Source organism: Strongylocentrotus purpuratus, unplaced genomic scaffold, assembly GCF_000002235.5.
Source record: "Strongylocentrotus purpuratus isolate Spur 01 unplaced genomic scaffold, Spur_5.0 spur5_scaffold_12, whole genome shotgun sequence".
NCBI classification, from domain to species: domain Eukaryota; kingdom Metazoa; phylum Echinodermata; class Echinoidea; order Camarodonta; family Strongylocentrotidae; genus Strongylocentrotus; species Strongylocentrotus purpuratus.
Window position 1 is genome coordinate 24,432,076 of NW_022145597.1, and position 24,336 is coordinate 24,456,411.

General features: G+C 35.3%; 1 protein-coding gene across 1 annotated transcript; it reads left to right on the forward strand.

The window, feature by feature from the left end:
• The first annotated feature begins 2,738 nt into the window (after positions 1-2,738).
• Positions 2,739-22,689, forward strand: LOC588224 (LIM and senescent cell antigen-like-containing domain protein 1). Its single transcript, XM_787917.5, has 11 exons — positions 2,739-2,867; positions 5,586-5,696; positions 10,452-10,497; positions 11,498-11,564; positions 13,526-13,646; positions 17,806-17,958; positions 18,456-18,606; positions 19,602-19,694; positions 19,946-19,994; positions 20,622-20,697; positions 21,268-22,689. The coding sequence occupies exons 1-11, from the start codon at positions 2,857-2,859 to the stop codon at positions 21,395-21,397; spliced, it is 1,008 nt and encodes a 335-aa protein (XP_793010.1). The 5' UTR covers positions 2,739-2,856; the 3' UTR covers positions 21,398-22,689.
• The last annotated feature ends 1,647 nt before the right edge of the window (positions 22,690-24,336 follow it).

A 24,336-nucleotide genomic window follows, 5' to 3' on the forward strand; every position in this document is an offset into this window, starting at 1 on the left:
AGGTATGATGCTTTAAAAAGCAATATTTTATACGATGTATAAAGAGAAACAAATATTGAAATCATCCCTGATAATGTAATCAAATTTTAGGGGTATATACCAATGTCTAAAAATTGTTTATTTTCGCTTTGAGATTTCCCTTTGCAGGTGCCCTTTTCCCCCAGAAAGTGCCTTTTTTTGTTGGTGCCCCCCCCCCCCCCCCACTTTGGAAGTCGCTCCGCCGCCTCTGGGCACATGTCAAAGTAAAACGAGCATCTCTCAGAATTGGAGCGATTAGAGGTGAATAGGCATTTATCTGAAGTAAAAAGGAATAACTTCTCGTACCTGAAAAGGTTATTTACCATAGATGAAAAGGGGTTCTCATGAGAATTAAAAGGAACACTTTTCTTAAAGGCCCACTGCGCATACTTGTAGCTACTTGCGCCCTCTATATAACAGACAATGCCTAATCGGTGACCATTGGTCCCCCATGATCCTCTTTTTCTTATGTTAACCGAGAGCTGAGTTGATGAGATAACCACCTGTCCAGTGACCTTGCAGGGCTCTCTAATCCCTCCTGTAAACTACGGCAGATAAGCTTTAAGTGAAAACGAGGCATTTATGAGAAGGGGAAAGAGCTATTTTGTTATAAATGTTGGAACTTATCATGAAAAGAGGCACGTGTCAAAAAAGGGCACTTATCAGAGATCAAAAGAGGGAAGGGGCGTTTTTCCTATGTAAAAAGGGGCACTTTGGGGTACTCTGGGGGGGGGGGGGGCTCAGGGCCTAGCTTAAATCGTATTTGAAAGGTGCCGAAACCAGTTGAAAATAAACTCAAAGAATAATTTAGTTGTAGACAGAAAGTTCCGTCTGCTTCGAGTTTTTTAATAATTATTATTTGTTTTATTTGTTATTCCTACAGTCTTCATACTCTTAACGCTTTCCTCAGCAGTGGAACATATCTTGGAACGAAAAAGAACGAAATTGTTGGTTTAATAATTACAATTATTACTCATGCCTTCGATCACATGAGACTGTCTATTAAAATATCTAAATAGCTGATAGTACCCCCCATCCATTATGATATAAATATAAAGGCCTATTTCTTTCGAATGCAAGGTATATTTATTCAATAAAGATTTTTATTTTTATTTTTTATAAAGGTGGGATCTCTTTCCATGACCCTAGCAGCCCCATGACTATAAGCTTTCATATGCAATAAATTTCTTTTAAAAGGAAGTGAATATACATGTGGAATTTTCCATGCAGACGTGTCGTTTCCGGAGAACTGGGGGACAGAATTTTATTTCTCAGGAGGGAGGCGGTCGATCATTCCCTCTCTCCCTCACACAATAAAATAATAAAATATAATAATTAAAATACAAAATAAGAACAAAAAGAAAAGAAATAAGTGGAACAGTAAACACTATTCGGGTTCTGAAGTGCTCTTTATTAAATGCAAAGTTATGGTGATAGATCTTTTTTTCTAGGTCGCTATGCCTAAGTAGTTAAAGTGTGAACAACACTCGGACGGCCGAGCTTGAAAACAATTTCAGTATCACTGTGTTCACTTCAAGAGTTTAACCCTTTGTCCATTGTGTTGTTATTGTAGGCCTTCCTATTCTTATAATGAAGTGCCCTTTTATTATTTTCTCCCCCCCCCCAATTACAAATAAATTCCAACGCTCTTGCCCATGTATGCCTCAAAAATATATTCAAATTCATCTCCTGTCGTAATTTGAATAATTATTTATATTTAAATTGATAAATGCGAAATAACATTAAAAAATGTGAGCATGGCTTAGGGGTTGACACTGGCGTACTGATTGAGGGGGGGGGGGATTCTTGGGGCAGTTGCCCTCTTACCCCAATTAAAATCCAAATGTGGTTTATTACTAATTCGCTATCAGTGATTTACAAATGTTGATGACTAAATGACATGGTTTTCCACGTTTTTTTCCTCACCGTTATCCGCCATATATCCGGACCCCCAAACAAGTTAGTTCTCATTACGCCACTGGGGGGGGGGGGGGGGGGGGGGTCAAGGGCCTGTGACTGTGCCAATGAGTTTGCAAGAATTGGTTGGTGATGACGCATATATGTGCGCATGTTACAAAATCATCAATGACATCATTGCAATAATCTTTGATACCATATTCATAGAAGTATTATGCAATTGTCATTACAGACTAGTAGATATTTCTCTATCATTGTTATCATTACAAAATATTTTATGTTCAACCCCCTCTTCAAAATTATGTTTGACTTTTGAACAAGAAAAAAACACATACAAATATGAAAACAGTTATAGGCCTACATCAAGTTTGTTTCCGATCAAACATCTTTATTTTGGTCAATTATGTAAGTACATTGTTTGTAACTTGATTGTGACTTATATTTGACTCTTTAAAAACAAATATCTGGCCTTATCTGATTTGATTCTTTTAATTGTTGATTGTAATTTGTAAACAAAACACTGATTAAAACCTATGTCAAGTATAAGCGCCGATCCCCCCCCCCCCCCCCCCCCCCCCCCAGAGAAACGCGACCGCTCCCATACGTATAGCGAGTAGAAAGAAATAGTTGTACCACCAGAAATTGAGCTCGTTCATAGGTCAAATTCATGGAGCGCGGAAATCTTCCCTCCCGTTTAAGATTGTATGTGAAGGGCAAAACGTCGGATCGCGCGCGCCTACACCGTCGCAACTATGCTATTACACTATTTCGCTGACTCCTAAAAATTGCAAAGTATATAGCATAGTGAAAGTGTAGGGTGAATCAGCGAATTAGATTTTGGTACATCTTGTTGTTGACTTCCGCTAAATCAAGCGGCTTGTAATTTTAGGAGTGGCTTTTTGGCAGTTTCATCGAGCACCGATGACAAAAACGTGAGTGTGTTTCTTGTAGTTGAAATATAATCTTGATATGAATGATATTTTGATCATGATGGGTTAAAAACTGTAAATTTATATTGTATTTTTGATGAAAGTGTGTTCTAGCTCTGGCGTAGCTTGGATTTATAAATGGAAAATTCTTCCAAGCACAGCGTGAGTCAGGGGAGAAGTAGTTTATGAATTCAGCGGACTCTGCATGCTTCGCATACCGGAGGGTGCCCCCGTGCACGTCGGGGAGCTAGAGGTCAAAGCCTGTAGCCTGCAGTGATATCTGATTGCAGTTCGGGTTCCATGGCATTGCCATTGCATTTTCGCAAAAAACATTAGCAAGGAGTCAAGGACAAACAGTTGAGCTTGATTTGCACATCAGGAATTGAATAAAGCTAATGAAGACATAGATCTAAGCCTAGGCCTACCCCTTTCTTATTTAGGAATTCTGACAGATAATGACTTCTGAATCAATCTGATTAAATTATTCTTGCATTGTGATTGAGACTTGGATCATCTAATGATCTAGTTTAGTTGAGCTGAGAATGAGATGCGGCCATGCGGTTTGACCAAGACTAAGCCTAGATTATAGGGCATCGTTTCATGAAACTGTCATAGATCTAGGCCTAGAGTCTACTCATAAAGTCCACTGACATCCCATTGAAACGTTTGTTAAACTTGAAAAATGTGTATTCAAAATTATGTTTGTACGGTTTCATGAAACGATGCCCTGGTTAATTGGAGTACTCCTGCAGCATAGCCACTATTTACACAGGGGGAGTTGATCTGTAATTGTACTTAATTTTCAGCATTTTGCCAAAGAAGTGGAGGAAGATGGAGAACAAGAACAAAAAGAGGAGAGAGGGGTAAACTAGAGAAGGGGGGTGGGGGTGGAGACGAGGTTTACTTTACATTACCATCAGTATACCGTTTAGAGTTGGACTTCATGCAATGATGCATTGTATGAGCTACAATGTAGGAGTGGCTTAGTTGTCATTTTCAAAATTATTGTATTTGAAATGAAAGGTAAGGAATCATGATGGAGTAGGACTAGGAAGAGAAGAAGGAGCAGGTTGACATTATTACTAGCAGTTGTCCGTAGTTTGCGCTGTCAGTTTCCATTTTTTCTAAAGGAAGTAGGAAGATGTAGCCTACAGCACCATGGCATGAGCACTTATTGAGTTTTTATTGTATAATGTTAAATGTACTACCAATGTACAGTACATGGATATAAGAATAGAACCTTTTTAAGGAATACCCTACCAACTAATCGTGTCATTAAGAAAACCAACATTTATCACAGAGACAGAGTCTGAGGACTGAGGCAAAGTCACTTGTTGTACAATGTAAGAAGTTAAGAACATACATGACATAAGACTAAGGGTCGATTCAGAGTTATTATAGCGGCAAAACAGTTTTAGCAAGCTTGAAGCAGAACAAGAACTAGAATGATGTCCCAACTCTATCTGTGAGCCAAAGTTCATAAAGCATTAAAATTTATGGTGCGACAAACTGATATTTTCTTAGACTGGTTTGATTATAAAGAAATGATGAATAACAGATCATCTGCATCATTGTATTTTGTACCACTGCTATGGTGTCACTCTTTTCTGTTTGTAATTTGCTTTGAAATAAATTCATAAGTAGAACTGCACAACTACATATTGTTAAGATGGCGGAAAATCATTTTTTTGTATTTTTACAATTTGGATGTGGAAAAGGTATCGGAAAGCATTCTCAATGTTGTTCCATTCTCACCGTTTGATGTTAATGAGCCTTTAGCATTAAGCACTGATTTTATTGTATCTGTCATCACTGTCCACTTGTGCTCGATACAGTTTCCACATAAACCATAGGAGACAAATTCAGATCGATTTATACTTTCATTATGATTATAAATAAAATGGGACTGGCCATTTGTATACTACAGTAACATGTGTGCACAGGAATGGGACACTTTTGGCAATGTCAAAATGACACAGTTGCTGTTTTTGTGAAAATGGCTTTGTTCTGCATATGTACATGTATGTGTAGGCTTTCATACATGTATAAGGAATCCCTCCTTTCTGCCTCTCCCAAATGCTCATAAATTGCCATTTTGTTTGTTATCACTATCTTGTTTTTTATCATTCCATTCTGTATTTGAATTTTTAAATGTACTGTATTTATGAAGAGTGTTGAATAAACTTTGAATTAAATAAAATTTGAATTGAATTTTGATAAGATTTTGGCAAAATTACTCTTCAGAATATTTTGAAAAATAGATTTGTATTCATTATAGGAATACATTTAAATTATGTCTTTGACAATTTCAATTCAAGGCTGAAGATCATACAATACATACAGTATAATAACAAATATTGAATGCATTCTGTCATAGTATTATATCGTCGCTGTTTTCACGAAGTGACGGTAGTGAAAACAAATTGCATTCACTTTGCGTTACGATTTTCCTCACTACCGTCACTTCTTGAAAACAGGGACGATATATTCACTATTTCACTTGTAATTTCAGTATTTCCCTTGTGAAATTATATTTCAAATTTCAACCTTGGTCTGCAACCACAGTGAAATATACATGTTCCGGTAATCACTTGGGAATTTCTGAATTTGTCGGTTCAGATGTTTGAATTGAACTCAGTATTCCGGAACATTCAATTTTGATATGCACATGTCATATTTACTGTACAGTACATTCATTACATTCCTTTTCTTTTTCTCTAGTACTGATATGTCCCTTTTGAATTCTGTGTGCGTGCGGTGCCACACCGGTTTCAGACAAGATGAGCGGATTGTCAACTCTCACGGTGAGGTCTGGCATGAGCAGTGCTTTGTGTAAGTATACAATAACATATACATGTACATGTACCTTCCTTAAAGTAGTCACTCACAGAATCAGAAGTGTTTTGAATTGATGCGAAATTCATACCATTGCGAAGTGTAAGCCTTACTGATCAAATATAACAACTTTCCTCTTCAAAATATGTTTGGGTCCCGCAGTGATCATCTCTTAAAATTGTTAATTTTGAGATCAAGATTTTCTGCCTTCAGTGGTCCTTTGTAAAGCGTCAAGAATTGTGATGTCACATGCGAGACCCAGCAAGCCACAAAATTGCATTTTACGCCTTTTCATGACATCTTTGTAATTTGCCAGCAAATCTTTCACGTTTTTCAAGAGAAATTCTTTCCATGCATAGTACAGTACACATGTAATTTGTCCATAATTGTCAGTTGTCGTGAATTTTCTTTGGGTGACTTCTTTGACAATCTGATGGATCCATGTAACACCAAAATAACTTACCCAAGACAGATTTCCAAAAGACTGGCCCAAAAGTGGTCAAGAATTTAAAGGGCCTACATGTACATGTATATGTACATGTATGGGGCACAGTCTAATAGTCTTCCAGTTCAGACCCTGGGTAATGTGTTATGACTTTCAAGGGTCTGTGTATAGACTCTACAGAGACTACCGGTACTGTAGTTGGTGTTCTCAAATCTGTCTTGGGTAGGTTTGGGGCAAGTTACCTCTAACGCCAATTCCAAACCTAAATAGGGGCGGCCAGGGGCTATATGTACATGTACACCAAGAGATGAACCCAGATGTTACCACTGGCATTATTGTAATAATGTGCAATTTTTAGACAGCAAAATGCATACATGCAGTTTTTGTCCCCTTCCCCTCCCCCTTCCAACGAATCGATACCGGTAGTCCTTTTCTAGCTCAGCCCCATTTAATTGTTTGGCTCATGATGCACATGAAGGCGTAATGCTACTTGTGTATCAGTACACATCTACGTACATTGTTGAACAATGTAGGCTTGTACATGTATATGCACTGATTTATTGATACTATAGACCAAATATGCAGTGAACAACTAAATTATTCAGACCCCTTGTAAATTTGACGTATTACATGTTCAGGTATATGGCATTCTCCAAAAATGGGAACTAATCAATTATCACTTACTTGAATAATTACAAAACTTGGTTAGGGTAAGAATTATTCAGATTTTAACTTTATATACATGTAGTAAATATATTGAAAGTACAATGTAACCTGTCCATTTCTTTATCTTTATTCTTTTTCATGCTGATACGAAGGCCTTTTTACATCATAGCTTTTGTATTTGTATACAGAGTATGTACACATACTATTTGATTCAATTCAATTCATTAGGGTTTGTTGACATTTAAAATACGATACACTGTAATGACTGTACATGCAAATGATGTAAGACTAAAGATAATGTACATGTATCAAGTTTTCGATGTACTGTAGAAAACATACATTTATACATGTACTGTAGTATTATACAGTGTACACGTAAATGTAAACATTAGTAAACAAAACAAATAAACAAATAAGAAATGAGTCTATAAAACAGACTGTAATATGGATTGGATTGAAAAATAGTCAAGAAATGTAGTGCAAAATTTGAACGAAACAAGGATTAGAAATAGGCCAAATAAAACAGTATGTATTATTATTGTAAAATGGGTTTAGAAATTTAAAGTAAGGGTTTTTGAGGGTGAAAGTGAAAGTAACATACATTGTACAATGTACATGTACAGTACATACATGTGTATCATACATTGTATAGTGTACAAAGTGTTTTTACATTATATATTGCACACCCACTGTACAGTATGTAGCTCTCACTAGCTTTAGACACACCTCCCTTTATATCTACACTGTATATACATGTAGAGTGACAAAGTATGTATGGAATGGATGACTGGTAGACTCGTTCATTTACTCTGCGCTTAAAGCCAGAGATTTCAGCATAGCCTAGTTTAAAGGCTTTGAATGTCTTGTGTGGATAAATGGGTTGATGAAATGAGGCTAGGAGCTTATCAGTTTTAATACCAGCCTCCCCCCCCCCCCCTTAAAAAAAAATGGTGGTGCAAATCAGTTGTGTGGTCAAGAAAAGTGAATACAATTCACATCATGTATACATGTTTGTACTGGACATACATGTGTTGTAGGCTGAATATACAAAAACATATATATTTTGGACATGTACAAAGTATGTAAAGGAATAGAATACAGCACGGTTAATTGCAGTGTATCTTACAAATGTATGAACCTTGCTGTACGAATTTGACATATTGGGAACCAGTACAAAACCTGAAACACATGTCATTTTATACTACATGTAAATATTGAAACATATGGAGATGCAAAACATTTTTTGTGCATTACTTGACCAGAAATTTCAGGAATCTGCCTATGATTGGTAATACAATATTTTCTTCATTTTTTAAAAACTTTTTTTTTACATAAAAAACAACAACAACTGTGCTACCGGTATACCGGTACATTTATGCTGTACACACTGTACATGTACATATAGCTGCCCTAAATGCACATACTTTTGTATTTTAAAGGGAATAATAAAGGTAGCATGGATGAAAGGCTAGAGGGTAATCACCCAGGGCATGTCGTGGAGGTGCTGTAGATTGATACAATCTCCTACTCATTAATCAGCAAGGCCTGGTAGCAAGTTAATGAACCAATTTTACACGGCCGCGTTCACTGTACTTGCACATGATGCATAGTAGGGGAATCCATCTCACTGTATTAGAGGGGTACTGCAGCCTACACGAAGGCCTACATGTTCTTTTTATTAGCATTATGTACATATACAGTAGGTCAAATAAAGTTGATTATTTCCCCATCCAAATTTTATCGAAAAATAAAGAAGATGGGATAACATTTTCTGGCACATGCTATATAATTATGGTCAATTTTTGTTTTTTTTGTCTTATTTTCTTTTCGATTTTTTTTCGAAGCATACGCAATATAAAGGCTTAAAGTTATGGTTATGCGATTGCATTGTGAAAGAAACATTGTGAAATCGATCAGAAAAGGTTGATCATCTGGCATAGATGTACTGCAAGGTTCTGGAATCATCAAAATGATAAGAAATTTGGCAAAGTCTTCATAAAGTTAGAATCACTGTACACAGAAAGATGTATATGGGACTACACACACGTGCACGACACGTGCATTTGTATCTCTCAACAGGCGGGAGATACACTAATTTACCAAATATATCAATTAGTAGGCGGTTTCCCGTCAACATTTTTATCATCATGTATTATTCAAAACATATTCTTTCACATGATTGGTAATAAGAGCTTGCATTTCATTTTTTGAAATTGGGGCGTTTCCAATACTGATCTTTTCCTTTAAAACAAGGTGAAGTTCCAGTTGTTACGTTATTGTGTACACTTTATTGTCTTGGTACACGTTTACTCAGATTCTTATTTATTTCATTTCATTTTAAAATTTAAAATGCAGACATCAAACAAAAACAACAACAAAAGGAGTTTGGTCGAATAAAGAAGCAGTATTTGTAACAAGAAACTAAGAATATATTCATTTGTTTACATGACCTTACACACTTACATGCAAGTAGGCCTTTGAATGTTAGCTGCAAATGCACATTAATATGCTTGTCATCTACTGTATGTAAACATGTACTTTTGTCATATACATTCTTTCACAAGACAGAAGTGTATACATACATGTACATGTAGATGACAAGCCTACAGTAAATGTGTATTTGCAGCAGAATTCTGATAATGTTGAACGTAATGTATTAGTCATGCTAGTGAAAGGATCAAAGTTCAAACTGAGTTCTAATAATGTAAACATGTCAGCATTACTTGCACAAATTGTGAAGTACATAGTGTATACATCACTCATCAGGTTGGGTTGAGTGACTGAGTCCCCCCCCCCCCCCCCCCTCCATCTAAACAAGCAGATCCTGTACCATTGTCCATTGTGTGCATGCTGTATGTTGAAGAGATTATCAGAGTTTAGACACCAAATTTAAAAGAAAGAAAGACTAAGTAGACACATTTCCTTAAAGTACAACTATATTTCATACATTTGTGTTGTGAAAAATTGATAGGATATCATATTACCGGTACTTGAAATAAGTTTGTATATCTTTTATTCAAAATAAAAATAACACATTTTATAGACTCATCACCCTAAAGTACATCTGTATACAGTAGTGAAATTTTGTTGGAATATTACTCAAGAGTTTAACACCCTGCACACCCCCCCCCCCCTCAACAATATGCATTATGTTTCATGATTCTCATATTTTACAATCTTTACATACAGAACAACATTACTAGAATGCAAGATAACCTTTAAAATCATGTCTTGTCTTTCTGTGTACATGTTGGTATAAACGTAAATTCATGTGTACCGTAAGCTAATTCACTCATAACCTGTTATTATATCTCCACTGAAAAAACAAGATCAAGAAAAGAATCAGATCAAATCCAGTGTCGCTACATCTACTTTTCTACATGACCATGCCTTGTAACATACAATAAGTATGCTATAAAGTGCCTTCCTCACCTTTCCTTGCCATTCATCTAAATGTAAATGTGAATTGTTTTTTTATTTTGTCATGTACTGTACATGTACAATTTTTTTGTACACATGTGCATGTGTGTACCCCAAGGCTGCATACATGTACCGTGTACACGAGGCCATGTTTACCATTCCTCGACATGGTTAATGACATTTTAATGAATGTATAATTATGTTTGCCTTATCACCCACAGCTGTGCCCAGTGTTTCAGGCCTTTTCCAGAAGGAGTCTTCTTTGAGGTGAGTCAGTCACTGCCAGTCTGGTTTCAAGACAAACTGGCTTTTCTTTTCTCAATAAAGTATATTTTAGTGAATCTGGAGAGATCATACTTACAGTGACTCAAGTTACCACTCTGTTATGAATAGGGGATGTTAGGGGTTAGTCTATAAATACATTGTACTCAAAATTATCTGGCCTAAAATAATTCTTTGGAAAGAAGGAACGTCTTTTATAGTTTATGGGTGAGACTAGTTATCTACCGGTACTGTTTTTCTCAGACTCTGTGAGAGATAGCAGACCACCTACATGTAATAATCTTTTAATTTAGTTACACTTTATAAGGTTCCTGGTACGTATAAATGATCAGTTTGTGTTGACAAAAGAAAAATTTGACAGCAAATCCAGCCGAAGATTTTAAGTACTGTATAGTGTGTTTGGACTAGGAAGGTGTACACTGTACATTTGTTTCCAGAACCAGAATTTGAGAAATACATGTAGTACATATGTTCCTCTATTGTAGGTTTATTCGGACGGATATAATTAAAGCCCAATACGTGATTCAAACAACACATACAAAGGTACATGTATAATGATAATAATAAATGCATTGCCACTGAATATTGCTTTTCCAGAGGATATAAGGGGCATCCCTTAGTCTATCAACAAATTAAGAAGAATTGTAGAGGAAGTGAAAGTATTATTTTTCTCAGAAATGCAGGCAGCTTATTCCATAGGCGTTGGGCGACTGATTAAAAGGATTCAAAGCCATCCCGTATCATACACTGTATGCCAAATACAGCGTGTATCTCTTTTAAAACTTATTTTTATGACAAACTTTACACTGTACTTAAAAATGTGTAAAGGCGCATAGAGTATTCAATCTTTCAATATTCTCTTGGTATCTTGTTTGACATAATCTCTTTCCTGTCCTTCTTGTAGATCTCTTACATTATTTTGATATCATGCTTTTAATGTTGTCTTTGAACTTTCCCATCCCTTTTCTTCTTGTGTTTTTTTTAGTTTGAGGGCAGGAAATACTGCGAGCATGATTTCCACGTCCTGTTTGCTCCTTGCTGTGGGAAATGCAGTGAGTATAATGTTCACTTTAAAGGAAGTAGTCAGCAAGAGGTTCAACAAAACCCTTTATATGAGTTCATGTACAGTTTGTAGGACTCTGCGTTTGCATGAATTAACATGTTTAATCAATAAAACATCAATTTGTGCATCTGAGTAAGAGATTCAACATAGACCAATAGCAAACATGTAATTTTTATAATATAGCACTCTGATAGATCAGAAAAAGGAACCATGTAAAACACTTTTTTAATAAATTGGATTGGAAGATTCACAGTTTTATAAACAGATAGTCTCAAAGTCTTTCTTTGACATCTTTACTACATTTACATTACATTAATCTGCATTTGCCACACTCAACCCAGGTGAGGTAAATGGGTATCGGGTAGGATTTTTCTTTGAAATTTACTGTGTGCTGATTTTATTATTACATGTTCATGAGCTATTTGTTATTTTTTATTGAGTGTGTTCAGTACATTTAGCCAATATCCTTCATAAATTCCATTCAGGAATTGAATTGTTATTTTCTTTATTATAAGCCAGAGCTAAAGATTTCCTGTAATTAAACAAGCATACATTAATTTATCTGCTTGTCTTTAATTGCATACATTTGTATGACTGACAATGACAGCACTCATGTCCTGTAAGTGCCATCGTGACACATCCTGGCTGAAACTTCCTTTTTAAAACTGTAATTAAATTTCATTTCATCATCTTTAGAAATATTTTTATCCCTATAAAAGGCCATTAGTTAAAAGAAGGGATTTTTATCCCTATAAAAGGCCATTAGTTAAAAGAAGGGATGCAAAGTATGATTACTACATAATAAACCTTCTTAAACAGAAAGTGAAAATAATATCTAATGTGTATCCATTGATGTTATTGAAGAAAGATTGACTACTGCTGATGCCCATTATGTTCTTCAACAAAGAAAAGAAAGTGAAAATGTCATCTAATGAAAGTAAATAAGTAGTTTAGATGTCACAGTTGGACAATGGATCTACATGTACCTTGAATACATCTGTTGTATTCATGACAATCTTAGACAGAGTGAATATACTGTACATGTAGTTGTTGAAAATACACGTAGCTTCACCGCATCTTTTGTGCTATTTACTTTCTTCAAGAGAAAGAACAGAACATGAAATGTATTTATCGATAATATTCATGTATACTTGTAACCTAAATGACGTTGGTGAGAATATCTTTGATACATCTTTGAATAGGTAGTCTGCTATATTCCCTTTATGTACCTGATACATGTACATGTACATAGACATACAGTCTGCTAAGTTTCCTTGTTTGTTTAAGGCCATGGACAAGCTCATAATACACAATAAACAGATCATTTCCTCGCCGTGTATTGTGAAAATGATATTTTCACTAAAAAACATGTTATACCAACTTCCTGCATGCCCTTTACCTGTTTTCCTCTCATTGAATTATGAATTATATTTCAGGAAGATTGAAATACCACCCATGTCACCGTTCATATCCTGACCTCTCTCTTTCATCTTCTTTGTCCTTCTTTTCTTCTCCTCCTTCTCCATATCACTCTGTCTTCTTTCCTGGTCTCCTCCTCCTCTTTCTTCTCTTCTTTTTCTCCTTCTTCTCTTCTTTTTCTCCTTCTTATCCTTCTTTCATCTTTCTTCTCCTTATCACTTTGTCTTCTTCCCCTTATCAATCATTTTGTCTTCTTTCCTCTCTTCCTCCTCCTCCTTCTCCTTCTCCTCTTTCTTCTCTTCTCTTCTCTTCTCTTCTCTTCTCTTCTCTTCTCATTCTCCCTCTTCTTCTTCCCTTCCTTATACAATATCTGTACAGTCTTTTCTATTATTTTCTCTTGCTCTCTTTACATAACTTTGTACATGTGATAGGTTAATATGGATAGAGCTTACAATATAAATGTATAAATCTATATGTATGTATAAAGGATCTGACCCATGTGTTCTCTAATCACCTTTTCTCCATCTTTAGATGAGTTTGTGATAGGGCGTGTGATCAAGGCTTTGAACAATAGCTGGCATCCTCAGTGCTTTCTCTGTGAGCTTTGTAACTGTGAGCTGGCCGATACAGGATTTGTGAAGAATCGGGGAAGGTAAGACTATATTATCTTACTTATTTTGCATGCAATTGAATCCTTTGCATATTGCAGGAGCAGTTCAGATTTGGAAGAATACATATCTAGAAAATTGTGCTTGTTAGATACTCTAATGAAGCTAAAGGTAATACAAAGTTTTGGGAAATTTTGAAAATTGGGTGGATAGTGATTCTTTACAATTTGGATGCCCCTGTGGATGTATTATAAGCACTAGAAAATTTAGCCCCTAAAACACTTCTGCTTTCGAGAAAATTTAATATAAAAATTTACCAATGCTCCCAGTAAAGTTTTGATAAATTTCAAATAGCGACTACGGCCGTACAATGGTAGCTGCGACCATGGAAATCTCAGAATATGTAGTTGTGATAAATATTTTCCAAACGAGAATAGCTAATCGGTCGATTTTAGCCAAGAAACATTTTTTATAGCTTAATTAATATCTTGACCTTGAGAGGGAGCTATACAACACAAAGAGTGTATTATTTACAATTTCATAAGTTTAGACTCGATTTCAACCGCGACAACGATCACCGAATATTGTAGGATCGCATATGCTTCCAATATGTTCATTTGGACCAAATTCATGACCCATACCAAAACTTTGTATTACCTTTAATATACATGACTGTGTAATTTTTGGTATTAAAATTTCTGGTTTTAAAATACTTAATCCAGAGTATTTTGAAGATTGCGGTTACGCAAGTACAAGGCACATTGTATTAAAATGAGAATCATAATCATGACAACCATCATCAGTAGTGGCAGCCACTTTTATATTGGAACATTTCTATCTTTGGCTTCTGACATGGCTTCATTGCAGGGCGTTGTTTCTAGATTTGTTTCATTCTCGCCAAATGAATGGGGAAAGCAGGAAGCAGGTTGAACTCACTAATTGACACTGTCAATAGCATTGTCAATGACATTCACAGTGACGATCCCAGTCATACAAACCTTAAGGATCATAGAAGAGGGCTCGCATTGGAAATTCGACATTGTTTGTAAACAAAATATTAATACTTAATTATAAAATAATCCAAAGTTGTTTCGTACCTAGGGCGATACACAATATAATCTCACCCAAGCTAAACGTTAGCTGCTATTCTAATTTTCGTAATATAGATTCCAAAAGGGTGTTGACAACGTAGAGACTCCATCGATAATGAAAACTTTGTTGAAAGAAGAACAATTCATCAATATAAAATGCTTCAGACGCAATCAAGATGGTGCCAAGTTGTATATTGTTTTTTGTTCTTCTTTTTTTTCTGCATTTTTAAAATAGTACATAATTATATACATTAATTAACAGTTATTTCTTCATTATACATGATAATAAAGTTTTCAGTACATTAAATAAGATGCATACAAACACAAATATTTTTCAATTAAAAAATATAAATTACCAAAAACAAAATATTAAGATAGCATTGTAGAGATGATGAACAAATAAGAATAATACAACATCGTTAATCGTAAGAAAATTCACCTCTCTCGGCTAAATCACTAAACAATGGAATCAACCGAGTGGATTCAGCTGTAAAACAAATTTTCATAACCTCTGGAAGCATCAGTATAGAACAAAAATCCACTGCTTCATTTCGCTTCATTAACATCAGACAAATTTATCACCTTTTTCCTCCTCCTGTTTGCTATAACACTTCCTCTCACAAATTTATGAGCACATCCCATACTACAAAGTCTACCCACACAAATTTGTTTCTTCCTTTTTACATTTTTATATCTGTTCAGTGTTAAAAATCCAGAAAAGTTCATACTCAAAGCGATACACAATATATCTCACCCGATATACAAGTCAACTGCTATTCAAACTTTTGTAATATAGATTCCAAAAGGGCGTTGACAACGTAGAGACTCCGTCGATAATGAAAACTCTGTTGAAAGAAGAACAATTCATGAATACACGATGCTCATTTGTGCTTCAGACGCAATCAAGAAGGCGCCGAGTCGTTAACACTTCCTCTCATAAACTTATGACCACATATCGTATTACAAAGACCACCCTAAAACATTTGATCCTTCTTTTTAATCATTTTTATTATTTCTGTTCCGTGTTTAAATTCGAGAACGGTTCATACTCTAAGCAAATCACAATATATCTCACCCGATATACAAGTCAACTGTTATTTTAACTTTTATAAGATAAATTGCGGAATTATGTTGACAACGTCGAGATTATGTCGATAATGAAAACTTTGTCAGTAGAAGAACAATTCATGAATATCTAATGTTCATTTGTGCTTCAGATGCAACCAAGATGGCTCCGAGTTGTTAACACTTCCTCTCATAAACTTATGACCACATATCGTATTACAAAAATTTGTTTCTTCTTTTTAATCATTGTTATTATAATATCTGTTCCGTATTTAAATTCCAGAACTGTTCATACTCTAAGCGTTACACAATATATCTCACCCGATATACAAGTCAACTGTTATTCTAACTTTCGTAATATAAATTGCAGAAGCAAGTTGACAACGTAGAGATCATGTCGATAATGAAAACTTTGTCGGAAGAAGAACAACTCATGAATATCTAATGCTCATTTGTACTTCTTGAGCCTTTCCTCTGGGGATAATCTTCTAGTAGGATATCCAGCTATGCATTTTATCCTGTGGATTGTAGTAAGCCTCTGGATTAGGCATCTTCTCTCTACATTCCATTTCAGCGTTGTAAGCATTTCGGTTACTCTGGACTGGGGAGAGAAGTCACCCAAGACGAACCTTGCTGCCCTTCGCTGCACTTTTTGCAGCAGATCCCTGTTTTTCTTGGTTCCTGGGTTCCACGCCGAGCTGGCATATTCTAAATGGGGTTCTAACTATGGACTTGTAGAGATTCCCTTTCACAGTTCTTGAGCAGGAGGAGAAATTCCTTTTAATGAAATCAAGTATCTCTGTTGCTTTAGTTGCAGCCTTGCTGGACTGCCTGTCCCATTTTAGGTTATTTTGGATGATAACTCCCAAGTACTTATTCTCTTTAACCTCTTCAAGGGGGCTATCTATCATCTGGTACATGTAGTCAGTCTTCACAGGATTTAGTTTTCTAGAGACCCTCATTACTTTACATTTTGATGAGTTGAATTTCATATCCCACTTGCTTGACCATTCTAGCAAATTGTTAAGGTCAGTCTGGAAGGAAACTTCATCTTCAGGGTTAATGATAGGCCTGTAAATAATACAGTCGTCAGCAAATAGCCTTGGGTTGATGTGACCAGGGAGGTGAAAGAACAGGAGGCGAAACTCTTGTAATTTATTCAAACGCATTCTTGAGTTCTAAAGCGTAACAATGGGATGTGTAACATTCCACTTGGCTTTGAAGTTCCATGCTCCGAACCGCGCTTCCACTGCGGGGAATTTCGGAAGCCAGGCACCAGTTTTACATTTATTACAAAATATTAAATTACCGGCAAAATTACAGTGTAAATTAAAAACTTTATATGGGAATTTTATTGGGAATAGTGCATCAAACAAATTTTCAAATTTAGAACTCCGTCCTGCCTTTAAATTGTGTGCCAGAGTTGGTAAAAGAAAAATTACATCCTGTCAAAAACTCAATATTTTAGGATGATGCGCTAATTTGTGCATGCTTTAATGTCCCGTTATTTGATCCATGATTTACAATCTTCAATAACATTAAGTTTGCTAATGCGTGTTTTCGCGTGTTTTTTGTATTTTTCAAGTTTAAAAAAGAATGAAATTACACAAGTTTGTGTTCGCTTGTTCTACTCTTTACACATTCAACAATGGATGAGAAATCATTGGAAGGGACAGCGAACAGTTGCTGTGATACCATTTTCTGATGTAGGAATTCTAAATCCTAAAATTTCATGCGCTCTTTTATCTCACCACCTGGTCAACAGCTGCAGATTAGCGCATAACTTTCCGGCGGCTTGGAGCATGGGGTCAAAGGAGAACGGCTTGATTCAGGTCCTTCTCTATCACGTCCCTGATGTGACAGACTGTACTATGTCGTTTATGTAGAGGATAAACAGATGCGGGCCAAGGACTGTCCCTTGCGGAACTCCGCTGAGAACAGGCATCCATGGTGATGTTCTCCAATTCACTATGATCCTCTGAACACGTGCCTTCTGCACATGGAAACTGATAAACCACTGGCTTTAATACTTACATTTCTTTTGCAGGGCCTTGTGTCACCCGTGCCATCTGAAGGAGAAAGCGGCTAGCAGCGGCAAGCACATCTGCTACCGTTGCCATGGCGTAGTAGAGGAGGACATGCTGATCAAGTACAAACAGGAGCCTTACCATGCCTATCACTTCAACTGTACTCACTGCAGGTTAGTCGTCTCCCTTCTCCCGGGAGGAGAGTAGTACACTCAAACCTGTATATAAAGACCACTCAATGGAGACATGAAAAGCAGTCTTTATATGCAGGTGGTCTTCATACACAGGTTTGAATGGGAAGCATTTTTTCAAGGTAAAGCAAAATGTGGTTTTAAAAGAACAATGGTCTCTCTCTCTCTCTATGTCTCTACCCGTATTTAAAGACCACCCAAGAGATCACACTGATACTTTTGTGATGATTTCACTGAGAATCTTTGTTCATTATTATAGCATCCTGAGTTTCGTAAAAGTAATTGTTAAGTATGTTGAAAGCAATATAACATTAATGAGAAGAAATAATGATAAATGGAGAGAGTGAAAGAACAACAAAAAAGGCAGATATATATCAGAAGAAAAAAAAACATGCTTGTAATTCAAGGGCCTAAACGTGTATTTACATGTATATTTATGTATGTATTAATGTTTCTTTGATATATTTTTCAATGTTTAGTGAGGAGTTGAACGGCACAGCGAGAGAGCTAAGAGGAGAACTCTATTGCTTGCCGTGCCACGACAAGATGGGTATCCCCATCTGCAAGGCCTGCCATCGACCCATCGAGGAGAGAATCGTCACCGCCCTTGGCAAGCATTGGCATGTCGAGGTAAACAAAATTAGTTAATTATTATTAGTATAGTAGTTTTACTTATCCCACGCTTTTCACATAAGGCCCAAAGTGCTTACAGTGAATGAAAATTAAAATAACATAAATACATGTAATAAGAAAAACAGTCTTACAACTGAAAACTGCAAAAGAAAATATGTTGTTAAGGCCTTTCTGAAGGTACAATGTAATATTTCAAAAAACAAGATTTCAATCACAGTTTTGCCATCAATGTATATTTCAACATATTACTGAATTTACAGGACTTGTCCAAGATATGTCCTATATGTGAGCAAGTATTATTGAATCTCATTTGTATTTGTGAACATAAATTGACATCATTATATGATTATGTTATTTGATATTTTGCTCTGATAGCGCTTCTAGTTGCTCTAAAAGCTTGATACAGTCACTAGTTATTCTGAAAGCTTAGATGTGGTTGATAATGTATGGGACAAAATAGCCTGGAATTGCCCAACAGCACTGGTAATCTTGAATTGCAGAGAAATTTTGTCATGTTAATTCTGTTAATTCAATTCTTAACATTAGTATATTTGGGTTGACGCACTGATTAAAGTTGATTTCATAAAGTTAGTGCATATTGTCAACAGCAAAAGTCTTGTTGAAAAGAGGAATGTAAGAAGAACTAGAGTCTCTAAAATGATTCAATTAAACCTGAATTCATTGTACTAAAATCAATTCTAGTTACAATTTGAAATGGGAATTTATCACTCTTTGTTCGGTTTGAATCCCACAGTGACGCTAATGTCCTTTGACAAGACATTAATCTACATTTGCCACTCTCCACCCAGGTGTAGATGGGTACCTGGTAGGAAGAAATTCTTTGAATGCTTTAGCACCTCATTGTGGCAGCTCAGCTACAACCTGGGTAATAATTTGATGCCTTGTATTAAGTGCAGAGAGTATATTGTGTAGTAGCTGCGTATAATATAAATCGATGTATAATAATTTTCAATTATTATTCATTTTTACAGCATTTTGTGTGTGCTCGATGTGAGAAACCTTTCTTGGGACATAAGCATTACGAGAAGAACGGCAAGGCCTACTGTGAAACCCATTATAATCAGGTAAGACCATCATAATCCCATTTATATTTGTTGAACTAGTGTTAAAGCAACACCCAAATCAGTGTTAGCAGGATTTAATTTACGTACCTTAGCTATGTGACATAAACAATTGTTTATAATTTGCTCATTGAGAATATCAATATATTTAGGAAACCCTGTGTTTTCTTAAAAATGTCCTTAATGTCTGGATTTCAAGGACAGCAAACACTTCTTGATGATGACTTGATTTGTTTTGTCTTTCTGTTTTGTAGCTCTTTGGAAACATGTGCTTCTTCTGTAACAAGGCCATCACATCAGAGAGTAAGTATATTACAGTGAAACCTGCTTAGGAATTCAAGAGTAGACTCTGATACTAGACGGGTGTACCAACATATTCAAATTTATGGATGTTTCTTTCCTGGGGACCTAGTGACGATTAATTCCATTAATCTGTCATTGATCAATGAACAACAAAATTCAGAATCCAGTCTGCATACATTACATGTTGCTATGTCCGACAAGCCGCTGGCTAGATTTCAGGTTGTCAAGAACAACCTTTGTTTTAAAAGTATGCATACAATTTGAATATGTTAGTAAACCAGTGTATTGTTTCATCTAGTTAAAATGAGAAGCACTTTACAAGATAACTATAGATTGTTTTTATGTATACCACACATCTCCTTTCGTTTATCATGTAATATTCATGTAGTACACTAGTAAAGTAAAAACAAAAAAACAGTAATAAGTAATTTAGTAAAACTTTACACTGGATATGATGTCAAATAGCTGATAAAGGTTGCCGGAGCTAAAGTTAGGGTAAACATTTCCAAAGCTTTTTGGGAAGCTCATAGGGGCGTAATATCATAATGTGTTATGCTCTATCCAAGAGCTTATTATTATCATTATTCATTGTTTTTGTATGCTTTGTTTTTGTTTTATCTCTTACAGTGATGTGTACTATGAGCAAGACATGGTGTGATGAACATTTCTTCTGTATGTGCTGCGATAGTCTTCTTACCACCAAGTAAGTCTACATCCATTGTTATAGGGTAACACTTTTAAGCTAGAATATATAACACATGCCTGATAATTACCAGATTTAAATCGTTTTCCCAATTTTTTCCTGATTTTCTGGTGAAAATTGAGTGCAAGGGTGATGCAATTTTTCTGAAACTTTAACAAAAAATATTTTCTTACTCAAGAGGGGTGTGGGGGGTTGGTTGAGAGGAAAAAAAGATAAATTTATTGCTCGTTATCATCCCTGATGAAAACAATCCAAAAAACTTTGCCCTGCATTATATGGGCTTACAAATAATGAGGAAGATCGAGAATAACATATCTTGTGCACAGAACCCAAATCGGACTATCTGTAAAATGTAAAAAGTTTATTTTATGTCAATTGTGACTCCAATGTTTCATGCCATGACATTTTCATGAATCTGAACTACAATGTACTCACAAAATTTGCAAATATTTCATGGACGCAAAAGTTCCTGGTTTTAATACAAAGTTGTTGCCTTTTCATGTCTTGTCTCAACCAGGAATTTCTCCTAAATTGTAGCTTACTGTCTGTTTCTTTTTTGTCTGTTCACAGGAGCAAGTTCATTGAGTTTGACCTCAAGCCGGTCTGCAAACGATGCTACGACCGTTTCCCCAACGAACTCAAGAGGAGGCAGAAAAAGACGGAGATGGCCAGCAAAAAGTATGGCAAAAACGAGAAGTGAAGAGGAGACCTTGATTAGCCTTAGCTAGCCATTATCTCATACTGTATATTTCATCAGATAATCACCTTTCTTTATCAAACAACTCCTAAATGCTATTTTTAGTTGACCCTTTTCTTGTGTATTGTATTTATGGATACTTGACAGATATGCCATAACAGGCTTATTATTAATGGAGCACATGCATAGTAATATGTTTACTAATATTCAGTTTGATGAATATTTCTGAATAAGTAGTTGTTCTTGATGGCCAGGAAAGCTTGACAGAGGTTTGTCTAACATAGCGACCATACATCCATGCAAATGTTGTCATTTAGAACAAGGGAATTTAAATTAACTTGTCACCATGGGTTCTCTGAAGAAACTGCCAGAAACTTGAATACATTAGTTTACAGTTCTGTTCAAGTTGGTTAGTTTTGTGATGGAAGAATTGGCGCTGTTACAGAGTCTTACGATTCAAATTTCATCTGTTACATCTGCAAAGAAGGATGATGGTGAATTACCAAAAAAAATCCATACAATCTTGTTAAGAAAGCTAATTATAATTTCTGATTTGAGTAATGTATGTTGAAAACAAGAATACTTAAAAAGCAAATAAAACCTCACGAGAAAATATTGTGTACTTTTTCAGAGCAAGACTGGTATGAAATTAGACTTAGATTTCATTACATAGTCTGTCAGTCACCACTACCATAATCTCTTGGCTTTTGTCAATTTACTGCCCATATTATGCTAATCGGGGTATATAGTGACTTGAATTTAAATAAGGAAAATCAGTTCTTCCATAGCCTTTACGGTATCCATTAATGTATGTGAATTTGTACCCCGAGATGTGATGGGGTAAAATTCCATATGGGGAAACGCACAAATGTTTTCAGAAATGTAAACCTATATGAATCTTACCAATTTGTGTTACATGACTAAGAGCATTACAGAATAATTTTATGGGATGAATTGTTAAAAATTCGGGAGATTTGAAGCACAAAAGAAGACAAACTCCAGTCTCTGTGTAGTTCTGTTACCTGTGATATCTTTGAGATATTTATAAATGCACAATGAAAACTGTTTCAACAGGCCAAACAATGTTATAATACATACATGTATCAGTCTCTGGAAATATAACACTTTAATGCCTTGCAAAAGTATAGACTGTTCTGCTTGATGGCATAGAGGGCGGTAGAGCAGATTAGGCAACTTGATTCTGCAAAGATGAAATCTCACTTGATTCCCATTTCTTTAAAGACTGCCTATAAGATTCTGCTTTAGATAATGTGAGCCTAATTTTGCCCCCCCCCCCAACAAAAATAAATAATAATAACAAATCAAAACAATTATTTAAAAAAAGATTGATAAAGAGATGGAGAAAAGTTAGATGCTCAACATTTTTTTTAAATCTCTTTTTTCCTGTCGAAGTTGATCACCTTGCATAAATATTTTTGTCAAACTCCTTCAAACCTTTTTCCCCTCTTTCTCTACATGTGATTAATGTATTATGAACAGTAGCATGAATGCCATGATTATCTTTTGCTGAGTGGTATTATACTTTTTTGGTGCTCCAATTTGAAGTTGTCCTCTTCCCCCAAAATCTTTCCTTTTTTACAATCTCATGTATCGTCTGTTCGGAGCCAGAAGGGCATGTAGTTCCTTGTAAAAGGATATGAGTTAACACCCTCTGGCTCTGAACAGGTGGTATCATGAAATTTGTCCCTATTTTCACAAAATGACGGTAGTGAATGAAAATCGCATACAATTTGCGTGCGGATTTTCCTCACTACCGTTACTTCGTGAAAACAGGAACGAATTTGCTGGAAAATATTGAATACAGTAGATGTATGGACATGAATATTGTATCTCAGAAATATTTTTCTTGACAGTGTTGTAAGGTGTAAATAGATTGGATACTGATATTTCATACATGCATGAGTATAATGAATATATACATCATCAGAATTGAATATATTCTCTTTTGTATTTTGGCTATTCATTGTAAAGATCCATTTTCTAATCCATTTATAATCATGATTAATAATACATGTATGCCAGTAATATTTATTTTCATTAGTTGTAACTATAGAGATGTGCTTGCTTTAATAATATAGAGTTGTACAACAGCTTTTGATATTTAATGATATAAGTTGATTTATAGTTAATTGCATGTTTGTTGATCTTTTTGCTTTTTATTGCCCTTTCGTCTGTAATAAAATGTATATTAACCTCAAGTCTCTTATATCCTACGTGTACATGTTTATGTATCGTTTTACATGAGTTAATCAGTTATTTGTCAATTTAGCAACCTTTGCTTGTTTTTATTTTTCATAGGGAGGGGGGAGGGCTGAAAAATATATACACAAAAGGGAGAGTTTAGAAAATGTCAGATTGTTACAAGTTGAGATATCCTATGGTGGAGCCAGAAGTGCGTTATCTCTGTATTATAGTATAGGAGTTAGTACCCTTCTAGCCATCTGCAGACAAATAGTGTAGGCCTACATGTAAATGTAAAAAATACACAGATATTTTCGTTTTTAAATTGAGAATGGAGACAGAGTATTTTGAAAGAATGACCACAGCACCTTTTGTGATTAAGTTGAGAGAAATAATGACAAAGTGGAATTTACCTTTTCATAATAAGTTATCCAAATTGTTTAAAAAACTGAAGTATGTAGATTAACTAATTTTCAATGACTTTCATTTTGCTCTGAAAATGATGATTATAATGATAATAATAATAATATGAAGAGAACAAAATAATTATAATGATGATAATATTAATAATAAAATGATATTTAAATGAAAAATATTCAAAGGTATTTTCAGTAACTTTGTGCACTTCATTTAAACTGTTCATGTATTACAATGACATATTGCATAAGCAATATACATGTAGGGTTGATTGAATTTGCCCTAATAGGTCTTTAATTACAATCGTGTTTATAAAGTTCCAT

Excerpts from the sequence above, each read along its gene's own strand:
- LOC588224 (XM_787917.5), top strand. Across the intron at positions 13,647-17,805 it reads TTTGTGAAGAATCGGGGAAG|GGCCTTGTGTCACCCGTGCC; the intron begins GTAAGACTATAT and ends TTTCTTTTGCAG. Across the intron at positions 17,959-18,455 it reads TTCAACTGTACTCACTGCAG|TGAGGAGTTGAACGGCACAG; the intron begins GTTAGTCGTCTC and ends TTCAATGTTTAG.